A 23,419-nucleotide genomic window follows, 5' to 3' on the forward strand; every position below is an offset into this window, starting at 1 on the left:
TATACTCGTTGTTTCGATTGTCAAATTTGCCTATGAAATTTGCATCAAAACTATCTAAGCATTGCGCCATCGAATTCGATTCACCCTAGAAGCATACTTGTTTCTAACATTATCAAGATCTTTACAGATCATCGTAGAAACGTTTCAATAAAACAAATACATAGAATTGAGAATACGATTCCCTGACTTGCAATATTAAATTAGATGAAATAAAATACAATTTTACCTATATTAAGCGAAACAGGAAGAAGATTTTCAATATAACTTAACAGAGGACTGTGATAAGAAATCTGTAGAAACAAACGAGTTGGGTAGATCTAAATACACTTATGTCACTGATCCTCTTACAAGAGTAACCTTTACTCAGATTTTTTTTGTAGATCGTCATGTCAGAATACGAAAAGCGACGTGTAGAATTGCGCGAAATATCAGCAATAAACGCGATAACAGAAACGCTCGTATTTATCGAGGTGTGTTCGAACGAGAAAAGCAAAAACCTTATCTGAAAAGCGGGCAACGGAGATTGAAATGTCAATGAGATAAACAGAAAAAGAACGAAAAAGGAAATGAAGGGCAGGAAAAATCGAAAAAATAGTACATTCCCAACTTGACAACTGAAACATTTGAGATTTTCAGCATGTATTGTTGCTAAATTCTTTGGCAAATTATTATGTTCTTCAACCCTGTTTTAGGTCATTTTTCAATGAATCATATCTTTCTATAGAATTTGTACTAAATATAATCTATAAGATTTCTTAAGTTTGGGGAAAATATGAAATTATCATTAATAGAATTGATATTAGTTTGAAGTATGTTTGCAATACGATTAACACTTACGTTTTTATTACTACGAAATGCAGTAGCCAACAACGAATATTCAAATAACGATATTACCACTTAGTAACCAGGGATGTTCGAAAAATGATGATGCTTTTATAATGGAAAGATTATAAACAGTCTGAGATGAGTAATTTAGTAATTTAATTCGTGTCTAAACATTAATTTATTACGTAACAAAACAAAAATATTGAATAAATATTATATTTGTATCGTGAAGTAAAAACCCGTTATTCGTATCAATTTACCTTATATGCTTATCTCCGTATTTATAAAGCTAAATATACCGAAAAAGAAATATCTATGGACATATTTATGGCGGTATATGTAGATATAAAAATAAAAAAAAAACGAAAAAAAGAGGCAAAGATAAAAATATAGAATGGATCTTTAGGAAATCCGGAAATCATAATATATACCTGCCACATTCATAAATATTTGTTATAAAAACACAACGACCAAAATTGAGTAAGAGTGTAAGAGTACATACTTACCAGCGAGATGAAGAAAACGCCTGTTTCTTAAGAATTTTATCTATAGAAATGAACAAAAAAAAAAAGAACATAATATCTCATTTCATAATTCCGTTTTTAGGTGGAAAAATAGTGACAGCGATTTTGAATGTCTGTAACGTAGGAAAGAATCACGTTATTACGACTATACATGCGAAAAAATTCATTTTTCATAGCTTTGCGATTTGTAATATAGATATACTAAAATAATAAAACTTTCTATAAAATAATTTGATTTCCTGTCAGATGGTAAATCTATAAATATTTTACTGATATAAAATTCTCTTCAGTTCTTGTATTTTCCTTTCTCTTTTATTATTTCTTATTTAATTAAGTTTCTTAATCATCTATAAAGTTGGAAAATGAAGTTCCATTTTCAATTTTCAAAATAACTGGACTGTTAAAGAAATCAAAATAAATTGAATCGTAATTCACAGTTGCGATCATGATAGAGAAAACGATGTTGTTTGTAATAATGTATAATGCCATTCGTATTTACTGGCTACAGCACAGTGAAATAAACCAGCACTGGACAGACCATGAAAATTAACGATACCTCTAGCCTAAGAAAAAATAATTGCCGCGCATGATTTACGAGTGTGTCCTGATTAAATTCTGGCTAGCTACGTGTTTCTCTCATAATTTAACCAATATATCCACTGTCTATTAACACAAAGAAATATCATAAAATTCACAAAAAAGACTACTGTGTAACAAATGCGTTAACACTTCTATTTCTGTAAACCTTCTATTTTAATCGTTCCCTAAGTTCCTATCGTTTAATGAAATTTTTAAACAACATGTTTACAATAGATCTTTGTAAAAAATATTTTTCTTAAATGAACGTCTAGCGAAAAAATTTTATATTACTCAAGTACTATTTCGTTTCATACTCTTCATTTGAGCAGAAACTTTTCTATTTTCTGTTATAAGAAAATAATCATAATTGTATATTTTACATTTGTTTTAGATGATTAAAATGATGGTAACGGTCGTAATAGTGTTCACTATTTGTTGGCTTCCACTCAATATATTAAACGTAAGTGACAAAGATCCAATAAACCCTAATAACTGAACCGGTAAATTTTTTTCTACAGCAGTATACACTGGAACTGCGTTTATATGAATTTCATTTATATGAAGTAGTACACGATTAATATGAACTTAATAAAACTTATATAAACGTCTAACAGTAAGATGTAAATAGTAGAGGCACGCGTTATGTGACATGCTCTCACGCTCTGCAGTGGCTACAAATTTGCAACATTATTACATACTTAAGAGAAAATGTTCTGTGGAATCCTCTTATGTGAACGTGAACCCCTCTTAATTGAACGAAAAATCATAGGTAGCGGAGAGAAATAAGTGGATTCCTGTTATATGAACGACTTGATTATATGAACCAAGTTGTCCCCCGACAGGTTCATATAAACGGAGTTTCTACTGTAGTAACGTGATATACACTATAGATTCATACTTAAGCGAGATAATTAAATCCTATGAAGAAAATATATTTAAGTAAAGCGATATTATCAAATTTTTAGCTACTAATGGATAATAACGAGACTCTGGAAAGTTGGGCTGGACTTCCGTTCGTATGGATGGTTCTTCATTGGTTAGCCATGTCACACTCCTGTTACAATCCAGTAATTTATTGCTGGATGAACGCGAGATTTCGGACTGGTTTCGTAACTGCGATCGGACATTTGCCTGGTGCAAATCGAATGCTTCGTAGAGGGAGGCAACGTGATAATTATAATGCTAGTACAATGGGCATTCCCTTAACAGGTGCATATCGTAATATCAAACTTTACAAAAGGTCGGATAGAATATTTCGAATAGTATAAATTTTATGGACGTGTAACGTTCAACTAACAACTTTATCTGAATAAGATATATTTTTAATAAGTGCATTTATTTAGTTTATCCTTTAAAGGCTCGATGAAAATTTTAAATAATTCCTTAGCTGTCTTAATTAATATAAAACGTTAGGAATAAAATATTCTTTAGTATATAATGTGTAAGTAATCAATATTTGGCTTCTATTCACGATTCATTCTATATCAAGTTGACAATTTTTTAATGTTGACACCAGAGCTTCCTTTCGATGTGAAATATAATGAATTCAATGTAAAATTAGAGAGTTTAAATAAGAGAGTTTAAATCATCATTTTGCTGATTTCGAGTTTATTTAAGAAATACGAAATTTCGAATTCTACGATTTTTCCCACTTTACATGAAAGCGAGCGACATCTAAGAATTTTTATTTTGGAAACTATTTGTTGAATCGGTTTGCTTTTTTCATTTGATTTTAATGCAGAGAGACCAATGTATTTAGCCATACGTTTTACCAAAAATATGGTTTTTTGAATTGCAGGTATCAATGATTCGGGCCATTCCGTTTTGCGACGTATGAACACATGCACAACCTACATCAGTGTCCGCCGCAAAACAAACGGAAACCATACTGCACCCGCAAGAAGTGCCAGCATCCGGAATGACTCGTTTCGACCAGTGAATCAACCATTACAACGACAACTCGTTTATCTCGAATCCCACACAGAAGAACAATTGTAAAAGGACTATTTAATTAAATTACATGTGATTCCGTGTTAAATGAATAAATATGGAAATAGAAAGTACAATACAAGAATACTTAAATGATGCAAATGTTTATAAGGAAAGGAGTACGTAATATATACAAAAAAGTATTGGAAGAATTTCAACGAAAAAGTTGAATAAGTTCTGCAGAGAAATTTGTGACTATAAATATAATGACAATTTGTGAGAAATCATAAAATGAGCGTAACGTGGATTTGGGTGGATGTAAGGGAAGATTATTTTCAATTAAGATACTATCATAGGTTTCGTCCTTTTCGTATTTAATATTCGTAGGCCAAAAAATATTCGGCCAATCATGTTGCTAGACCAGAATTCGATCGAACACTTGCCGGACGGGTGCTTTCCCAATTAAACTGCCCAGGCCAATACCTGGCGAATACTTTCTCCCCAATTCTTAAGAAGTCACGATGGTTGCCACCTATAATTCTAAGCTTTTTTATACAAAGTATGTAAAAGAAAAATAATATAGGTAGATGAGAGTTCTATACATATATATATTTATGTTTTATTTAGTTACAATATTTCGTGGCTTTTGCAACAAAATTAGATTTGTTCGATTGATGAAATAATGATATATTAAAAATTGAATAAAATATTAAGTAGAACTCGAAAACTAAAATAGTACAATTTAACATATTTTGTCTATCTATTCGTGTAAATAGCAATATAACATTGATGAAGGTTCACTAATTTAGATTCAGAGTTGTACCATATTGTAAACAAAAACTGTTAAACAAAAAGAGATTTCTAACATATTACAAATATGTGAAACATTTTCTTCGTTTTTCCTTTTCTACTTCCTTAGAATTTTTCTTTTAAGCCTTTGAAATCTGTATACTATTTATGCGCTATTTTTATTTAGAGATTGCACATTGTTACATTGCTTAAACATTAGTTCTTATTCTAGGTATAATTATATGTACATTTTTATATATGCTTATATACAACCTGCAGTATAAGAAAAAAGATATATACATATACATATATATAAACTATATAAAAATAAAGAAAAGAGATATTTGAGAAAAAAAAAACAAAAGTTATGTATATAATTTCAGTCTCTTAACTTCTAATCATTCATTCATTTGTATCTCTGTTCCTTTATGTTGTTCCTTAAGAGATGGCTTGTTTATTAAGTTGTCAATGATCTTCAGTTCTTTAATTCTTGAACTGTTTAGCAGCTTGCTGATGGAGTATAGTAATTTGAGTGTTAGGGATATTGCCATAATACATGATCCAGATCTTGATAGTTGTGCTCGCAGTTGCAAAACTTGCAAGCTGCATTCTGAATCATATCAAGTCTGAACAGGCTGAATGTCAAGTTCTGCCTGGCCTGCTCTTCCTCTGTCGACCCGTATTATCATTCCTTTGGGGACTTGCCAACAATCTGATCGATAGACTGGAAGAGATTCGTTATTTATACTTTCAACCGTTGCCTTCTGTATTTCGTTATCTTCAATCCTCGTGTATGACGAGACATACATATTTTATGTTTAAATTGTGTTGATTTATCGCGGCTTTAAGGTAGTAGATTTTTAGACTGTAAAATGTTCTGCGAATCTGCACAAATCAGATATAATTTAGTGAAGGCTGTGTTAATAAATCCTACGGCTAAAACAGCTGTAGTTATTCTGTGAAATAACACATGCTTCAACTAATAAATCGTTTTCAGACTTGGATCCATGAGTGTAGATCAATACTTGAAGTGACTATTTACTAAATCTTTGAATACTATGTTTACATTTGTGGATAACTGGAAGGATTACCTTGATTTTCTATAATTGTAGGCTATTCCACTGTAGTTGTGCATTCTGCGATGTTGCAGATTACGGCCACAGTCGCTGAGCTTTCATACGGAGCACCACGAGAATTTCCAGACTCGTTACGCAGCGCGATCTTGTGTCTGCAACCTACGATATTATTGGATTATGCCGGTAAATCCATACATATACGCTCGGTTAGTAAACCGCAGCGTGGCCGCGGCGGCTTGCCAAAGAATCCCGCGAAAGAACGAAAGAAGTCGACTTGGAACGATGCTTTTTTTTAACAGAAAGAAGTTTTAATTTAGAGCGCAACGTGGTACGTTGATATCGCAACAATACAGCATAATTATAATTAAAACGAATATATTGTAATATGAAAAACGTAATGAAAAATGTAATGAAAAACGGGAATCTTCGTATATCTATTTACTTCGAAATAAATTGTGAAAAATTATGAAAAGTAAAAAGTACTCGCAAAAAGTAATTTTCAGCGTAGGGTGGTGTTAAATGCAAAATCCTAACAAATACATTGAGACGCTATGACAGCGGCCAATTTGAAAGTCTTACCCTCCCTACAGGAGTTTCCAGACCTGTATATACGACCGTCATGCATATAAACACAGGATACAAATAATTCCTGCATCCGCCGTAGCAAATTGCAGAGGGCGTGAAAATTTTCTAATCTTCTTCGAGTGCGAATTGCAAATTTGAAAAAAATTTTAATTCATTAGACACAATGTTATTAAAAAAAATACGCATTTCTTTAATAACTCGTGAAATTGAAAAATTCAAGCTATAAATCGTAATTTTTTTATTAATAACTACGTAACAGTGCCTATTATAAAAATTCATAACGAATTTTGAACGATTTGTGTGAAGTTAGTTACGGACAAATATATATTGAAACTATCGAAGCAAGTAAAATGCGTTTAAACGTTTAAAATATTGAAATTTCCGATGAACGCGAATGAGTATGAATATTTTTATATTGTATACGTTGTATAAAATATGTACTATGAATTAATTTTTTAAAGTGCGTTATACATATGCTTAATCGTGAGTGCTTCATGTTATATTTGAAGAAATATGTGAAAGCTGGAATATTACAACGTAATAGACTGCAGGATAAAAGATCGTAAGTGAAACATAAACCATTTTTATTATTCATTTGTGATATTATATAACATTCTTTAACATTTTACATAATTTAACATTTACGATTTTAAATAACAACATTAGTCATATTTGAAAACGATAAATACTTAATATGCAAAAAAAATCAGATAAATTTAAAAATATTCCATATACTCGATGCAAATTCCAATTTCTAAAATTTTTGCTTAAAATTGTATTCATTAAATTTAAATTAAAATATATATTTGCATAAAAGCAAAAACATAACTTCTATTAGAGTTAGCCTACATATACACCATAGAGGCATGATTGATTTGTAGAAGTACTATTAAAAGTTAAATTAAATTAAATTAATAATAAAATATATATCGAATACAATAAACATTTGTTACCGAATAATTAAAAAGTTAAAAAAATAAAATTAATATTAAGTAAATAAAATTGCATTTAATAAATGTAGCATAGATTAAATCCTTTCTAAAGTACTTTCAAATATATATATACGTACCATTAGCACTCAATAAATAAAATAAGTACATAACATAATACCATTATTTGCATAAAATCGACTTTAATGTTTGCAAAGTTTCAAAGTTTCGGTACGCTATCAAACCATTGCTATTCGACAAATTGGTAGACATTGGTAAATATTTTACATCCATATAGTCAGAATCAGGATTACTTATAAAACTTTGGAATTCAATAATACCACCATCTAAAGAACGTAGAAGAGCTTGTGGGCCACAAGTATCCCACTTGTATGTAGATCCTTTAGATAAAATATAAGCATCGACTTGTCCAAGGGCAACGCTTAATATTTTATAACCAGCCCCAGCTGCTTCCACTAAAGTGAAACCAGCACCTAAGAGTTTAGATTTCACATTTTCATCCTCAACTCTACTCAGAACGATTATTTTTTTGTTGGTAGTTTCTTTCACTATAGAACATGTTCCAACATCTTTTTCCATAAATCCCCAGTAGCAATTGCCTTTCCATCTATAAAATGAAGTGTAAAACTCACTGACTATTGATATTGTACAAGTATAAATTAAATTTTGTTCCATTTACCGTAAATCTACATTTGTATAAAAAGGCTGATTAATTACTCCCACAATTGGTATGCCTGTGCTTTTCAAGAATACTCCAATCAAGACAGTGACACATCGTAAACCACTCATATGTACGCCAGTGACTTCATCCACCTTTTCATTCCCATTTATATAATCAGCAGTTGAATCTACAAAAGTTCCATGAATTGCCCCTCAGGCATGTTTTATTAAACTAAAAAAAAAAATAGAAAATTTAACATACTCATACAACATGACAGAATACCATTAGTATGTATTATAATAAAGTAGAATGAAAATATACATAACAAAAAATAGAATAAAAAGAGAAATATATAGTAGATACAGAAAAATAGCAAAATTTGAAGCTACTTTGGATAATACTATTACTTAAAACAATAAAGAATAAATTATATGAAAATGAAGATATTTACCATATAAATTTCCCAGACATCGTTTTAATAAAAATAGCAGTATTAATATTATTTTATATCTGTTACATATATAGTAAATCTTTATTTTAGAGCATTTAAATTATACTGTTATGTTTCTTACCAATTGGATCTATCCATATACCAAGATCATAAATATCAATATCAAAATCAAAAGGTAGCTCTACTACCATTGGAATATCTAAGAATTGAACATCCTTATGAACTTCAATGGCTAATAATTCAGCAGTTGCAATATCACTACCCATCACTTTGGCTAATAGTTCAGTGGTTTCTTCAACAGTCGGACATACTTCAACCACTATAGATTCACCCATGGCATTGCTGAATGTATTAGTTTCCTCTCCTTGCACTACCTTAGCCAGTTCTGGAAACTAATTTTCTATAAATAACCTTTGTTTTATATTCTTCTTTTTGGGAAAATATATCTAATATAATATATTGATATAGTTGTTCTGTACAAATTGTACATATGTTTTCAGTCATCGTTTATATGTGGGTGTTTCTAAACAAAACAATGAACTATATATATACTAGTAATTTACCTCTAATCCTATGTCATGCTTGATCGTTTCTTGAATAAGAACATCTGCTAAGGTTTTGAAATCTTGGAAGAAGCGTGGATTCTTTTCTTCCTCTGATTTTTCTTGTACAAGTAATTTAAATAGAGCATTATTATGTCTGCAAGCTCTTGCAATATTTGCTGCTTTCTCTGAAGCTTTCAGAAGAATAGACAACAATCTGCTTCCGTCTTTCATTGTAACAGTTAATGATATTCCAAATTTTAATAACTATAAAATTAATGACTTGTTAAAAAGTTGAATTTTTAAATAAGCACTAAGTATTAAAAGTTTATAGACAATATTTTTTAAAACATGAAATACATACGTTTTCTTGCACCAAATCTGTTAAAGAATGGTTTGGCGGGAACCCGTGCAAATTCTATTATATAATCGCAAATTATTGATACAGCAGATGTAGCATGAAAACGTAACAAGTAATATAAATGCGTTTGCAATTCAAGCTCAGAATATCTGAATATTAAAATAGTCATTCATGCATTATAATTTCAATGACGCAAGCGGAAATTTCCATTTTTATCCTAATCAATTCAGTATTGCCTCATCAAAATAAGATAATTAAAGATATAATTAAAACTGTTTAATAAAAACTATTATATGATGGTAGATAAATTTGTCACCATATTATTTGATTAAATTTTTAACTAATGTTAAATCGATATTTCTAAAATATTTGGTTATCTTATTGCTTATAATCATTCGTGCAATTAAAGAAGTAGATATAAAACAATAATGTACAATTCAATAAAAATAAAAAATTAAGAAATTTGTTTACATTGATGTTTATTTTCAAATAGAAAGTGTCACTGTTACACATTGAATTTTCATTTCATGTGCATACATAGCATATAATGATTCAAACAATACATATAACCTTTCTTAAGCATGAAATGCACTAAAATAATTAGCTTGTGAAACAATAAAATTTATATAACATTAACAGTGCATTTGTAGTTATTCGATTATTTGATTTTTTAAAAGTTTCTTTTTAAATTATTGACTTAATGAGAAGAAGGCTGAATTAGTATAATACATATAATATAAAATTACTATAGAATCTAACAAAGAATAATTCATTTTAATAACAGAAAAGGAGAAACATAAGTATTATTTAATTTATTTTAAACAGGATAATACGAATATATTAATTTGTGTACATATTTTATCCAAAATAAATTTAATATTCATTAATACATTTGAATATTTATGTAATTAAACATGACAGCTATACTAGGTGGTGGTATATCAGGTTTATCAGCTGCATATTATGCTCTTGAAAATCCAAAACTGGCTCCATCAGTTATATTAGAAGTTTCAAATCGTGTAGGTGGTTGGATACGTTCTGTAAAACAACCTGATGGAACAATCTTTGAAACAGGTCCACGAGTTATTAGAGCTAACGCACATGATTTATTGAAATTAATAGAAGAATTGAATTTATCGTCTAAAGTCATTCCAATTAAAGCTGAACATCCTGCTGCTAAAAATCGATATATTTATGCAGACAATGTATTGCATTGTTTACCTAATTCCCTAAAAGGAATTATAACGAAAAATACACTGTTAAATCATTCTTTAGCTAGGCTTCTGTGGAATGATTTTAAAGCAGCAAAAGTTCTTAAAGATGACGAAAGCATATATGATTTTGTAGAAAGGAGATTTGGCAAAGATGTATCTGAAAAGATGGTTGCACCAATATTATGTGGAATTTGTGGTGGTGACATACATCAATTAAGTGCAAAATCTTTTATAACAAATATATTTGAAACTGAACAAAAATATGGTTCTGTATTTATGGGTCTTGTGCAGAAAAAATTTTCAGATATATTAAATATAAAAGAAAACAAAGAAGTTACATTGGAAAATACAAATGAGACTCAAAAAATAGTAAAATCAAATAACATATCTTCGCTTTTAGTACAGAAAGCTAAAAGAGAATTATGGAGTACATGGGGACTAGAAGGAGGTTTTGAACAATTGCCTCAAACACTGGCTAAAAATATTACTAAACGTGGAGTGAATATAAAAATGAAACATAACTGTGAACAAATAATATTTAATAAAGATTGTGTAGAATTAATTGTAAATGGAAAAGTTGAAAAATATTCTCATATCATATCAAGTTTACCTGCTAAGAGTTTAGCTAATTTAATTCAAAAGCAACACCCAGTACTGTCTAAAGAATTATACAGTATACCTACAGTAACGATAGCTGTAGTTAATCTCCAGTTTTCTGAAAATGTTTTACCAATAAATGCCTTTGGGGTTCTCATTCCACCAAAAGAAGAAATTCCAATTTTGGGTATAATATTTGATTCATGCGCCCTTCCTCAAAATTCCAAAATGACAGTATGTATAAATATAAATATTTATTACACCAGCTTAATGTTTTTTATAATAAATTTTTATAAAGTAACTTTGCAGTGACATAAAATGATTTTTGACTTTTAAATAATCTTTCACAAATATATAATGGACTAGAAACATTTCTTGTTCAATATATACAATTTTTGTTTTCAAATCCAGGTACTAACAGTAATGATGGGTGGAGCATGGTTTGAAAAATACTTTGGTAGATGCTCATCTGAAGAACATTTAAAAACAGTAGCAGTTAAATATGCAAACAAACTTTTATGCATTAATGAAGATCCCAAGGCATGTAATGTTTCCATTCTGAAAGATTGTATTCCACAATATATAATAGGTCACGCACAACGCTTAACTCGCATCCACAATTACATCTCCGCGCATAAACTACCTTTAGCGTTGTGTGGCTCTTCATATCACGGTGTAGGAGTCTCTCATGTTATTCTGTCAGCAAAAGAAGCTGTTTCTAGTATCAATCAGGTTATGATATAACTTTATGAAATTTAATCAATCAATTTTCTTTGATTTAAAAATGAAACACTTATATATATACATGCAAGAAATTAAGCCAAAATAATTTTTCAAAAAATAAACTGTAATTTAACTTGAACTAAAAACATGCATCGTTCATGCTGCTTAATGAAAATAAACAGAGCAATTTACACAATAAAATAGAAATAATACAAAAATTAAGAGAGATATTATAATATAAAAATTGAAGAATGAATGAAAGTATAAAAAGTAAATAGAACATAAAATAATTATTCCAAACCAGCATTTTATTACACTAGAGCTGTGAAAAGATTTTGTAGCTATTAAAATAAAACATATATATAAAATATTTTTTATTATAAAAGTGTAAAATATATATATATATTGTGCATGAAATAAAATATAGAACATTTAGTACAGATATAGATTTTTGTTTTATACTCTATTTTACATATACGATACTACTAACACTACAAAAAAAAAAAAAAAATAGCACTCATATGATAATTATATTTTATAATAGATCTAAGTATTACTATTAGGTTGTCGGGAAAGCGTGTTTCTTTTATAGACATGTCTTTTACAACGATGCATCTTTATACAAACATGAAATCTAATCTATCGAACGTTGTTATTTTTATTATGATAAAACAAAATAGATCATACGTAATTTGATACAATGATATAAAACGGAAAATGTTGTGCATCCATTATTTCCTTATAAAGTGAAAGTAACTTTTCGGACAACCTAATACTTACATAAACCCCCAAATATATATGTTTATGCATATTTCTTTTTATGTAACAAAAACATTTAAGCAATCTTAAGTATACCATAATCTTCCAGTTATGTAGATAAGCAAGCATGAAGTATCATAAAAATGCAGCACACAAGCATGTAGCATTCCGTTCTTGTAAAAACTGTGCAACTACTATAATGCAGTACTTAGATCATTTATGTTCAAACTCTATCTGAGTTTTCTCAAAATCATGAAAATAACTATTCTTTTTATACAAAAAAGCTTTTTATAAAAAAAAATATATATGAATATATATATATATATGATTCTCTAATAAAATAATAAGTTCAGGCAGAATAAAAGTATTTTGTTATATGCTTTGATATTGACAAATTAAATTTACTGACTAACAGTACCTGCATATTTAACTTCATCGAATGCTTTTCTAGCTTTCTTTAATTCTTCATTCATTGTTAGGAGATCTTTAACTCTTGCATATTTCCTTGGGTCTTTCCTAACTGTAAAATAAAATTTTCAATTTAACAAGCCAACTTCAAATTTTTGGAAAGATAATAATTTATATGACATTATGCAGAAATCAATATACATATTTTATTACTACCTAAAAATACAATATCCTCTACTTGCACACGACCGGTACGACCAATTTCCATAGCTCTATGTGTCATTTCCGTAATAAATTCAATAACAAGATCTTCTAACAAATCTACACTTTCTGTGTAAGGATTTTGATCATCGCCAAAACCATACATCATACACCGTAATTCTTTCGAAAATAATCGTTTCCTACCACCGGGTAAAGTTCCGCCAATCGGAATTTCTGCCTCTTCATCTTCGAACTGTGAAAACACAATTTTTTTTCATATAATTTTCATGAATAATCTTGTTTATTAATTTCAAAGACACATATTTATTAAACTAATTTTAAACATGTCTGAGATAAACATAATTAAGGTTAGACATTTCGCCTTAGAAGTAATATTAAATATCTCACTTTATTGAATTAACTATCATAAGACAAAAATTATATAAAGACAAAATTTTATAAAGTCAAATTTCATAAGAACCTGTTCGAAACCTTCTTCCGTGGCCATAATTTGATGTAATTGTACGAATTTAGCAAAAATTCTCTTACTCAATGAAAAGATATGTACAAACAAAACCACTGCCTGTCACGTTCACACCAAATGTAGCGTTCAATGGTTTTACTATTCTGTGAAATTTTCTGGAAGATAATTGTGGTAAATGATAAATATCTTAAAGTTTAAAGGAAGAGTTTGAAAAAATTAAAAAATTATGCCACCAGTAATTCCTACGCCGAAAACTTGGAAGGAAACCAATCGTTTACACAAAGAACAGCGAAAGAAATGGAAGGAAGAGAGGTTAGCAAAAAGGCTTAAGAAAGGAGAAACTAAAAAAGAATTACAGAACGAAGTGGCTAAACCTGTTGAAAGTCATTTCGAAAAAAAAGACATTTCGACTTTGAGTATCGCAGTTCCTGGTTCAATTTTAGATAATGCTCAGTCACCAGAATTACGAACATATTTGGCAGGACAAATAGCACGTGCCGCGTGTATTTACAAAATAAACGAAATCGTCGTTTTTGACGATAAAGGAGAGATAACTGAAAGTGAAAAGAAGAAAATAAGAAATGACGAATTCTTAGGTGAAAGACGAGTTGGATGTTTGCAATTAGCTAGAATATTGCAGTATCTTGAATGTCCACAATATTTAAGGAAGTATTTCTTTCCGATTCATAAAGATTTGCAGTATGCTGGAGTATTAAATCCTTTGGATGCTCCACACCACTTACGTCAGCAAGATATATCTTTGTATAGAGAAGGAGTAGTTACAAATAAGCCAGTTAAACCCGGCAAAGGTTCTCATGTGAATGTAGGATTATTAAATGATGTTTCTGTAGATAAAGTATTAACAGATGGATTAAGGGTTACAGTGAAGATACCCAAAGACCAATCAAATCCAAAAAAAATAAAAGGCTTTATTGTTCCACCTGATGTTCCCAGATCAGATACTGGAATATATTGGGGATATACTGTGAGATTAGCTAATAATCTTACAGAGGTGTTAACTCAATGTCCTTATAAGAATGGATATGATTTGACCATTGGTACTTCAGATAAAGGAAATTCTATTGATGATGTGGAATCAAAAAGTATTAAATATCATCATGCTTTAATAATATTTGGAGGATTGTGTGGATTGGAAGCAGCAGTAGACAGTGACCCTAATTTGAATGTGGACGATGCTTCTTTGGTGTTTGATCAATATTTAAATACTTGTCCTCAACAAGGATCAAGAACTATTAGGACAGAAGAAGCTATTTTAATCACTTTAGCAGAATTAAGAGCAAAATTATTTCCTAAAGTCTCTTTACCGCCAAATTCCCAGTTTAATAGTTTTACAAATATATGAACTATCAGTGAATATAAGTGACTGTAATGACACAAAAATAGAAAATAATAATTTGCCTTTTAATTTTTGTAAAAAATTTTAAACAAAATTTTATATTTGCAAAATTTGTAACATATAAGTACAACATATTAATCTTATATGTAGAAGAGGTACTTTCCTTCCCTTCTTATTTTCAATTATTTCGCAATGCACAATTTACTGTGTCTCTTAGAGTTTTGATAACTTTGGCTTGATCAGAAGAACCTATGACAGCTGTTCCAGAAACAATCATGTTTGCACCAGCCTAAAAAAGAATATATATAATGTTCTTTTTGTTATAGTATATGTTAAAATATATATCTACTAAATTTAAATACATACCTTTGCACATGCATCAATAGTTTCTGGTCCAACACCCCCATCAACTTCTATGTCCAATGTAGGATAATTTTTCCTAAGCCATGATACCTTTTCCATCATTGGTTCCATAAATTTTTGACCACCAAAACCTGGTTCTACAGTCATAATTAATACCATATCTGCTAATTCAACATAATCCTCAACTACATTTACTGGAGTCTGTGGTTTAAGTGCTACCCCAACCTTTCATTTAAAGAAATAATGTATTTAATATAATTTTTAACCAAGCAAGTTTAATTTTATTGAAAATATGAGGTACATACTTTCATTCCTATTTCTCTTACTTTTCTGCAAAGTAGTGGAACATTGTTTACTGCTTCAACATGAAACGTATATTGGTTGACACCAGCATTAGCCATTGGCTCTATCCACTAAGGTGAAGGAAAAGTGTTCAATTTATAAATAACATTTATTCAAATAAAGTGTAAATAGAAATGATATACAACTGAAAATTTAAATTAAAGAAAAAGCAACGTAAAATATACCAGATTGGGATTAGAAACCATCATATGCGTTTCGAAAAAGACATCTGTTATTTTATTTCGAAGACACTTTACTAATGGATGACCAAAAGTAAGGTTAGGTACAAAGTGTCCATCCATAACATCTAAATGTAAATAATCAGCACCACTATCAATTAATTTTTGTGATTCCTCTGAAAGTTGTGCCAAATCAGCGTTTAGAATCGAGGGTCCAATTTTTGCAGTCAATTTTTTTGCCATTTTTTAATTAGATTGCTACGAACAAATGACACGTGTCTCCAGTTATAACAATATAGTATTATCAACTGGACTAATGACCTTTCATACAAGGTCATTTTTTTCTTCTTAGATTCGCTGTATTAGTTAAGAAATGTAGCAAATTGAACATACATTTAAAAATCTAACTCAATGGAGGAAAGTTAGGTGGGGAAAAATAAATATAACACAAATTTATAAACATTGTACGAAATGAAATACACTTATTTATACATAAAAATATAGCAGTTCACAATAGACAATAGATTATGATAATTTCATACGAATAAGTGACTAAAATAATGAAAACAAGTAAAAATTACTAATTAATACTAATAAGTATGCAATAAGCGAAATAAGAATCGATGTCAAATGATCGACCATCGTTTCCTTTCCATCGAGTTTTCTAGAATTTAGTAATTAATCTTCGCTTTAACCAAAGTATCTTTCGTTATGCCTGCCTATTGACTCGACTTCCAATGTACATATATAATAAATAAATAATTCGTTTAAATACGAAACGTAGACGTCGTCGCAGTATAAACAATAATTAAATATTGCAATAGCTTAAAAAAGATCGCTATTTTAAAATTGCTAACGTCATTACCATAATCAAATACAAAAACTCTTTGGCACCTTAAAATCTATTATAAAACTTTAAGTAAAATAGTGACTGCATTTTAATCAATATTAACTAAATGTAGCGTTGTTGATTCTTAAACGCATTGTCATGTCTTCAGTACCGTAATATGTATAATCCTATATATAGTGCTTATACTGAAAAAAACAATACTATTTGAACGCTAACGAACACCGAAATTTAGCGCGAGAAGATTTGGCATGTCATACAATATAATGACAGCCAGAGATCGGATTGATTGGGTTCGTTTTCCAATAATTATTTAGTTGATTGTTCGAGCCACTTCCTTTTCGGGCTGAAAAATAAAGTCGAAATATATTTAAATTACTTTAAATAAATTTAAAGTACTTTTTCTGTGTCATCAATCGAACCAAATACTAAATCATCAAATTTAGGTAAAATTATAGAAACTTACACGTAAAGGGTAGAGGAACGTGCTGATGACTTGTTGACGATTTTCAGACTTGGCTTGGCAAGTGTAGCCACCCATGTCTTCCCATAAAAGTTCTTCTATTATTAGGTCACCGTTGTCCAATACTCTGTGTCGCAAGTTAGTTGACAGACTTAGAGGTATGTTGTAGTTATCCACCCAAGTGATTTGTGGTGTTGGTTTTCCACTTGCTCTGCAAGGCAACACAACTGTTGCTCCAATAGTGGCTACCAGAGTAGGCGAGTAAAGAGTAATTACTGGGTCGCTTTCAGAACTGCAGTTACTGGTACCACCTTCGTCTGTAAAGAAATCGTTGAATGAGAAATTTTTATGTCTCGTGCTGCTTGAGATTTCGTCAATGTTGGAATGTTACAGCTGAGTCTTCTTACGAAAGAATCACAATTTATAATTAGAAATCTGGAAAATTAGTTGATGCGATTAAATTGATGTTGGCATTTGATGAAAATCAAATCGTTTTATTATTATAATCATATAAAAAATGACAAATTATTTGATGTCGAATTCAATTGGCGAAATAATGTATGGGAAAGAGTGAAGAGAAAGGGCGAAGAGTTTCATGAATCACTCATTAGTGAAATATACGAATGTATTATGAAAGATAAGAGGCTTGCGTGACAGTTGGTCAAAGCTTCATGTTAATGTAGTTCCAGATGATTGACAGTTAATTGTTAATTGTATTCCACTTACTGTTAACCAGCAGCACCGTAGGAGTGGAGATCTTCACCTCTCTCGCAGAAACCGACGCACAGTAGATCAATCCAGCATCATCCGGAGTAACGCATTCTATCACGAGTTTCGAATTAATTCTGGCCACTCCTTTCCACTCTTCGGATGGATCGTACAAGGAATGCGTACTGGTTTTCACATATTCGATCAGCTATCACAAAAGACAATATCGGAAATTAATATTCTCTTCTTTTCTCTTGATCGTATGATATAAGAATCGTGTTTGATCGAATTGCTTACTTGTTCGTTGCTACCGCTTCCTGTAAACCAGAGAATTTCTGGTGGAGGACTGCCGCTAGCTTTGCATTCCAATTCCACCTTGCTTCTGTAATAACAGAAGAAATACAGTATTATCGATTTACGCATCTATTCTTTTCGATGTGTGATATTTACCCCACAATGGTCTCGATGCCGTTTACTGGATTCTGTGTGATTTTAGTCCATGGCTCTACGGGCTGAAAATCGAAACGTTGAATGTTATCTTTTGGAATTTATTTCTACTGAGATTTTCCTAATTCCTAGGACAAAAAGTCCCATTTTTCGCAAATATATTTTCAAAGTTAAATTTTTATAGAACAACAATTTAAATGTCATCTTATATTCGTTACATTCAGCGTCGAGTGATCATACTTATTGCAAATTTTGCTTTTGCCTAGGTTTGTCCCATTTCCTAAATTCGTGAAAGTTTATTTATTTATCTCAAGATACTAGGGAAATTAATGAATTATGTTTACATTACCTTCGATTCACTTCGTGCCCCATATTCCGACAATGGTGTTAGGAAATTGGAATTGTGCTCTATCATTTGCCTGTTTATGCTTCTACGTTCGGCAGCTCGTTCAACGGCATGCCGTGGCAGGAATGAAAAAGGGTGTCCCGAAACCGTATACGATACGGTGATAACGCAAACGAGATTAATCAGTATTGAACAAGATCGCATCTGAAAGCATAAAATGAGGCCGTGAAAGGCAAAGTCGATATATCATTGACAATTATGATTGGCAATGTTACTGGCTAACGATGTTACATGAAAGAAACTAATTTGATGAATGTGAAAGGACATTGTGCAATGATTGAATCAGAATGAAGCCGAAGAACACTAACGTCATGCTCCTTTCGCAGAAATTGGACCGATTGAATATAACAATGCGGATTTAATTGCCGGGTTAGGTGCGCGATTTATAATATCGATTCATTCGACCTTCCTTCGAGGATACGAATAAACACAATTGGCAACAATGAAATTAAACTCTTGAGGACGCGACGATAATTAAATATCTCCGATAACAACCAGAATACACATTCCATTCTTTCTTTTTTCCTGCTTTCCTCTTTATAGCACCCCGTATTAATACTAGCTAGTTTCGTTTAATAATTTCGCTGATAACAAGCTAATGATATTATGATTAATCCTTAATCGTTTTAACACACTTTCCCTTCCATAATGTTCTTTTTCTCAACTCATTCGATGCCCTTGCTATTGTAGTCGTACGAATAGATATCTCTAACGATGAACGAAATTACGATGTACAGATAATGATGAATCACGTGGCGACAATTTTGAAACAATCTCGTGTCGAAACTAACATAAAATTTATGATATAGCCGGAGGAACCGTTCGCTCGGATCAGTCGCATGGCTTGCTTGTTAATGTGAGCATCGAAATCACCAAATTAAAGAGATTTCCTTATCTACCGTATTTTATTACCGTGATATAAACAAGACAAGACGCTCGATACCTTGGCCGCGTATCCTTCTGACGGTAGACTGACAACGTGTCGCACAAGGAATGCACGGTTTCCGAATGACATCTCTCGCTTCGACTTAAATCTGTATCTCTCACGGTTCCTCCACTTCGACACGTTCGGTTAGGATTTTAGAGGCGTGTACGTGCTGGCCGCGTCGTTTACCGTGACTTTGAGGCGTTCCCTCGGCGGAACGTTGTTCTCACGAAGTTCACGAACAAAATTTAGATGCTACCGCATCATTTTATCTTTGGTGTTCTCGTCCCGCGTTTCTCCCCTTTTTCTTCCTCTCAGTCACTCAGTCAGACAGTCTTTGTGAGAGGAAGAAGGAAGGTCACGCGTACCGTTTAAAGAAGATTAAGTAACTCGGCTGTTAACAAGACAAGATGTTTGGAAATGAATTCGCGCGAGCGTTAATGAACACACATGCGATGCAAAAAAATAAGGGAGAATCTGGAGACGATACGGTGCGACGTGGTGTGTGCGTGAGCGTGTGTGTCTCTCTTTTTTATTTTATTTTTTCTCTTTCTTCTTTTACTGGAAACACTTGCATGCAGCGTGTCCCGAGAAGAGTTAAAAGTGGCTAAAACTTCCGAGGTTTACGACGGTTTTATAGTTTCGTAATGAGGATCGGTACTTAATTTCTTCGATGTTTCAATGGGCAACAGATCCATATACATTATATTTAACCGGCTATGGAAAGGCCTATTTAACTTATTTAGACAATAATTAGTTACTTAGGCAGAAAATGTTACGAATATTATATAAACAATGTTATTAGAAATATTTAATGAATACACATTAATTAAACGTGATTATGTTAGAACAAAAAAAAAAGAATATATCTTAAAATATGAATAATTGAACATTTCAATGTTTTATGTTTTTGAAAATAGGATTTAATGTTATGAATGCTGTTTGAAAATTCTAACTTTACTTCGTGCGATTGATTGTATGTTAAAGTAATTTGAAATTCTGAAAAAAGTTGATAATAATCGAAAATTGTAAGTTAAATTCATATTTAGTTCAAGCTCGATTGTATGATGAAAACAATTAGTTATTTTGCGTTAGTATAATTCTGCGGTCAAAAATTACGATATATATATATATATAGCTAACGTTGTTGAAGTGTAATCAAAAACTGATATGACCACAGGTAGATGATGTTATCATCAGCCAGTATTTAGACATTTTTAAATTTCCTCGAGAACGTCATGATGAAATTAATCGAAAAGTGTCAAATAATTTGATGCGGAAAAAAAAAGATAAAATAGACTGACCTATTAAAAATTGGGAAAGTTGTTGGAAAATTTGTTTATTAAGATATATGTAATTAAAAATAGAATTCAGTTCTCCATGTGTTATCTACTTTCAAGGGACTGAGAAATATAAACTGTAAAATCTATATTTTAATCAGAAATCTTCCTTTCTATAAGAATTTGCCTTACAGTTATCTGTCCTATTTATATAAAGTTTATCTACATATATCTCGTACTTCTCACTTTTTCACATAGAATCTATTTACACGTGCTTTAGCTCGGAAATTTTTAAATCGATGTATATGTGTATTCCGTTTAAAAAATTTCTTTCCTTTTTCTTACCTTGGAACTTATGAATCACGATGGATAATTGTCACAGGTAGATAAAGTCCGTAGGAATATCGAATCTGGTACTGCTATGAGATAGAACTTTTGATAAAGATACTCGCGCCGGAGATGCTTTCTAGGAGCGCACATCACGGGAGGAGGTTTCGAACCGAATGATGCAACTTCTTATACAATCTTCGCATCTTCCCTATCTCGCGCCCTCTTTCCGCGGAGCCCTTTAACGTATCGTAATCTAGATATGATATTAGCTAGCCCGTAAACTGCGATAAGGAAATATGCAGTGTGAAACACCAATCACGAAATGAATAAAAACTTTCGTCCTTTTCTCCTATTTTGTTCCTGTCTGTATCTTTTTTTTTTTTTTTTTAATTATATGCATAAAAATATGTTAGATATTAAAAAAAAAGAAAATAAAATAAAATCAAATGAAACAGAAAGAAATTCTTTTCTTCCAGTTCATTTCGTTTTTCTTTTTTCTTTTTCCATATGTTTGTAAAAATATATTATATTCTTGTCCAAAAAGTAAAAAAGGAAGAAACGGAAGGCAAAGACAATTCTCTTTCACTCTGTCGCATTCTTTTGTCCTCTCTTCAAGGTATATTGTGTTGGTCAGAAATTGTGTTTATTCAAGTCATGTTCTTAAACAAAAAATTAAATGAAAGAATAAACCTAAATGATTATCAGATTTCACTAAAGAATTTCTCTTTCCTCTTCAAAAGAATAAACAACGTACGAAGGAACTGGTGAAGATCAACTATTATAATCTGACAAAAAGTGTTAGCATTAACTATGGTTCACTGACAGTCCGAGAAACTAGTCGATAATTTCTACTTTTATAGTAGTCTGTCACTCGTGTAACGGCGCGAAACAGCGTAAAAGAGGGTAAAAAGGTGGCTATAAAACTGACCAATCGAGGATCCACGTTAGAAAAGTCAAACTTACCATTACTTCGTTAAATTTCTCTTGAAGTTTGAAAACGATTCAAGGTTTACTATTTAATCGACAGTTTGGCAGCGACGAATAAAAATACTGACTGAGCGTAGTGGAACAGATATTGACACATTTATATATTTCGAATATGGCAATGAACGCCCTCGCTTATACCTGATTGGACGAGACAGCGAAGAGTAGGGAGGGTACCAACATGTCAAACAATTGAATTCATTACCCGCGCGTCTCGTTTGTACACGCGTAGGTAATAGTCGTACAATTTACTTCCACCCTCATCTATGGTCATCATCGATTTTTACTTCGAAACAGCCACTGCGATAATTACTTTTATTGAAACTGATCGTATCAAGAACGAGGCGTTCATAATTACCCCCAACTAGCTTCTTCTCGGTCGGATCCAAATGGTACGAAATACTATCGAAACTTTTGTACTGGTACCCTTCAATTTGTCGGCATGTTGAGTTAATGTTAAAACACGTGAACTACTGTGAATGAGCTATGACGAATAATTGTATGGGTCTCTGATTAATTGATAGAATATCGTAAAACGAATTGATCTTATTGAATTGTCGACGCCAATGACTTATTGCCGATGGATTGTAAGCTCTAAATCATCTGCTTCTTTTCCAAGTCGTTAAGCGACTTCTGAACCTTTTCTAATGGGTTTACTTATTTACATAAAAGAATAAGTTAGTTTTTGTTTAATGTGTTTGTAACATTGCTAATAATTAGCTTTGAACATCTTTTTTATTTTCTCATTCATAAGTTTATAAATTTATTTTTAATTTTACAAGATTATATGATTTCGGTATGTAACCAGTGATTTTATATTTATATGTTATATATCCTTACCTATACGAAACCTAATGGTAAAAATGTATCACTTTGTATCCTTCGGTTCTTCGTAAACCGAATTCTTCGAACAGATAGCATGTCGGCATCTCATGAATAGGAGGGGGCTTAGTTAAAACATTTCTTATGGCGTGGTGTTATATCATGTTTATATACACATATAATTTAGTACGTAATATAAACAATTTAAAAGAAGATTAGAATTGAAAATTTTCGGGACTAAGCTGTTACGAAAAATTTTAATATGTACACAAATATGTATACAAATATGCATGTATACAAATATGTAT

The 23,419-nt window shown here is 31.1% G+C and overlaps 8 protein-coding genes and 1 long non-coding RNA gene across 17 annotated transcripts in view; 4 read left to right on the forward strand and 5 right to left on the reverse strand.

Moving 5' to 3' along the window:
- LOC126917064 (RYamide receptor-like) overlaps nt 1–4,711 on the forward strand; it is a 46,429-nt gene extending 41,718 nt beyond the window's left edge. For all 3 annotated transcript variants that reach the window (XM_050723492.1, XM_050723493.1, XM_050723494.1), the window contains exons 5-7: nt 2,320–2,388; nt 2,894–3,137; nt 3,727–4,711. In XM_050723492.1, coding sequence (XP_050579449.1) covers nt 2,320–2,388; nt 2,894–3,137; nt 3,727–3,926 — 513 coding nt within the window. In that variant the 3' untranslated portion in view covers nt 3,927–4,711. The remainder of the gene's footprint in view (nt 1–2,319; nt 2,389–2,893; nt 3,138–3,726) is intronic.
- Nucleotides 4,446–5,892, reverse strand: LOC126917095 (uncharacterized). Of its 2 annotated transcripts, none has more exons than XR_007710854.1 (2): nt 5,738–5,892; nt 4,446–5,582 (listed from the first exon to the last, which is right to left on the reverse strand). It is a non-coding gene; the product is annotated as an uncharacterized LOC126917095 (long non-coding RNA). The 2 variants fall into 2 exon arrangements; XR_007710853.1 differs by having other exon boundaries at nt 4,446–5,602.
- Nucleotides 5,893–6,722: 830 nt separating this feature from the next.
- The window catches only part of LOC126917050 (monocarboxylate transporter 10), a 192,285-nt gene continuing 175,588 nt past the window's right edge, over nt 6,723–23,419 (forward strand). Inside the window, exon 1 of the mRNA XM_050723443.1 lies at nt 6,723–6,869. The gene's annotated coding sequence lies outside the window, so the exon portion shown is untranslated. The remainder of the gene's footprint in view (nt 6,870–23,419) is intronic.
- LOC126917073 (inositol polyphosphate 1-phosphatase) lies at nt 6,875–9,675 on the reverse strand. The gene is made up of 5 exons (XM_050723508.1): nt 9,276–9,675; nt 8,933–9,178; nt 8,491–8,761; nt 7,937–8,105; nt 6,875–7,864 (listed from the first exon to the last, which is right to left on the reverse strand). The coding sequence occupies exons 2-5, from the start codon at nt 9,143–9,145 to the stop codon at nt 7,420–7,422; spliced, it is 1,098 nt and encodes a 365-aa protein (XP_050579465.1). The 5' UTR covers nt 9,146–9,178; nt 9,276–9,675; the 3' UTR covers nt 6,875–7,419.
- Nucleotides 9,866–12,666, forward strand: LOC126917057 (protoporphyrinogen oxidase). The gene is made up of 2 exons (XM_050723469.1): nt 9,866–11,317; nt 11,495–12,666. Exons 1-2 carry the CDS (start codon nt 10,187–10,189, stop codon nt 11,825–11,827), a joined length of 1,464 nt encoding a protein of 487 aa, XP_050579426.1. The 5' UTR covers nt 9,866–10,186; the 3' UTR covers nt 11,828–12,666.
- Nucleotides 11,323–13,805, reverse strand: LOC126917092 (transcription initiation factor TFIID subunit 13). Of its 3 annotated transcripts, XM_050723556.1 has the most exons (5): nt 13,656–13,805; nt 13,190–13,427; nt 12,984–13,085; nt 11,727–11,779; nt 11,323–11,641 (listed from the first exon to the last, which is right to left on the reverse strand). In XM_050723556.1, the coding sequence occupies exons 1-4, from the start codon at nt 13,680–13,682 to the stop codon at nt 11,775–11,777; spliced, it is 372 nt and encodes a 123-aa protein (XP_050579513.1). In that variant the 5' UTR covers nt 13,683–13,805; the 3' UTR covers nt 11,323–11,641; nt 11,727–11,774. The 3 variants fall into 3 exon arrangements, with proteins under 3 accessions (XP_050579513.1, XP_050579512.1, XP_050579511.1); XM_050723555.1 differs by having other exon boundaries at nt 11,323–11,779; XM_050723554.1 differs by lacking the exons at nt 11,323–11,641; nt 11,727–11,779 and having other exon boundaries at nt 12,863–13,085.
- On the forward strand, nt 13,885–15,394 carry LOC126917071 (putative methyltransferase C9orf114 homolog). Its single transcript, XM_050723505.1, has one exon. The coding sequence runs from the start codon at nt 13,885–13,887 to the stop codon at nt 15,019–15,021; it is 1,137 nt and encodes a 378-aa protein (XP_050579462.1). The 3' UTR covers nt 15,022–15,394.
- Nucleotides 15,079–16,279, reverse strand: LOC126917085 (ribulose-phosphate 3-epimerase). The gene is made up of 4 exons (XM_050723540.1): nt 15,906–16,279; nt 15,684–15,791; nt 15,382–15,603; nt 15,079–15,304 (listed from the first exon to the last, which is right to left on the reverse strand). Exons 1-4 carry the CDS (start codon nt 16,140–16,142, stop codon nt 15,194–15,196), a joined length of 678 nt encoding a protein of 225 aa, XP_050579497.1. The 5' UTR covers nt 16,143–16,279; the 3' UTR covers nt 15,079–15,193.
- On the reverse strand, nt 16,352–22,373 carry LOC126917080 (neural/ectodermal development factor IMP-L2). Of its 4 annotated transcripts, none has more exons than XM_050723528.1 (7): nt 22,269–22,373; nt 18,714–18,914; nt 18,368–18,429; nt 18,215–18,299; nt 17,936–18,125; nt 17,213–17,526; nt 16,352–17,092 (listed from the first exon to the last, which is right to left on the reverse strand). In XM_050723528.1, the coding sequence occupies exons 1-7, from the start codon at nt 22,269–22,271 to the stop codon at nt 17,060–17,062; spliced, it is 888 nt and encodes a 295-aa protein (XP_050579485.1). In that variant the 5' UTR covers nt 22,272–22,373; the 3' UTR covers nt 16,352–17,059. The 4 variants fall into 4 exon arrangements, with proteins under 4 accessions (XP_050579485.1, XP_050579486.1, XP_050579484.1 ...); XM_050723529.1 differs by lacking the exon at nt 22,269–22,373 and adding an exon at nt 21,321–21,484; XM_050723527.1 differs by lacking the exon at nt 22,269–22,373 and adding an exon at nt 19,714–19,817.

The sequence above is a fragment of the Bombus affinis genome, chromosome 6 (assembly GCF_024516045.1).
Source record: "Bombus affinis isolate iyBomAffi1 chromosome 6, iyBomAffi1.2, whole genome shotgun sequence".
NCBI lineage: Eukaryota > Metazoa > Arthropoda > Insecta > Hymenoptera > Apidae > Bombus > Bombus affinis.

Excerpts from the sequence above, each read along its gene's own strand:
- LOC126917092 (XM_050723554.1), bottom strand. The coding sequence starts at position 13,682 with ATGGCCACGGAAGAAGGTTTCGAACAG. Across the intron at positions 13,428-13,655 it reads CGGAAGAAGGTTTCGAACAG|TTCGAAGATGAAGAGGCAGA; the intron begins GTTCTTATGAAA and ends GTGTTTTCACAG. Across the intron at positions 13,086-13,189 it reads AGAGGATATTGTATTTTTAG|TTAGGAAAGACCCAAGGAAA; the intron begins GTAGTAATAAAA and ends TTTATTTTACAG.
- LOC126917085 (XM_050723540.1), bottom strand. The coding sequence starts at position 16,142 with ATGGCAAAAAAATTGACTGCAAAAATTGGACCCTCGATTCTAAACGCT. Across the intron at positions 15,792-15,905 it reads TGGTTTCTAATCCCAATCTG|TGGATAGAGCCAATGGCTAA; the intron begins GTATATTTTACG and ends CCTTCACCTTAG. Across the intron at positions 15,604-15,683 it reads TAAGAGAAATAGGAATGAAA|GTTGGGGTAGCACTTAAACC; the intron begins GTATGTACCTCA and ends TTTAAATGAAAG.
- LOC126917057 (XM_050723469.1), top strand. The coding sequence starts at position 10,187 with ATGACAGCTATACTAGGTGGTGGTATATCAGGTTTATCAGCTGCATAT. Across the intron at positions 11,318-11,494 it reads CTCAAAATTCCAAAATGACA|GTACTAACAGTAATGATGGG; the intron begins GTATGTATAAAT and ends TTTCAAATCCAG.
- LOC126917071 (XM_050723505.1), top strand. The coding sequence starts at position 13,885 with ATGCCACCAGTAATTCCTACGCCGAAAACTTGGAAGGAAACCAATCGT.
- LOC126917073 (XM_050723508.1), bottom strand. The coding sequence starts at position 9,145 with ATGAAAGACGGAAGCAGATTGTTGTCTATTCTTCTGAAAGCTTCAGAG. Across the intron at positions 8,762-8,932 it reads AGCATGACATAGGATTAGAG|TTTCCAGAACTGGCTAAGGT; the intron begins GTAAATTACTAG and ends ATAGAAAATTAG. Across the intron at positions 7,865-7,936 it reads TATACAAATGTAGATTTACG|ATGGAAAGGCAATTGCTACT; the intron begins GTAAATGGAACA and ends TTCATTTTATAG.
- LOC126917080 (XM_050723527.1), bottom strand. The coding sequence starts at position 19,785 with ATGTCATTCGGAAACCGTGCATTCCTTGTGCGACACGTTGTCAGTCTA. Across the intron at positions 18,915-19,713 it reads CAGAAGGATACGCGGCCAAG|ATGCGATCTTGTTCAATACT; the intron begins GTATCGAGCGTC and ends TTATGCTTTCAG. Across the intron at positions 18,430-18,713 it reads GGGCACGAAGTGAATCGAAG|CCCGTAGAGCCATGGACTAA; the intron begins GTAATGTAAACA and ends TTCGATTTTCAG.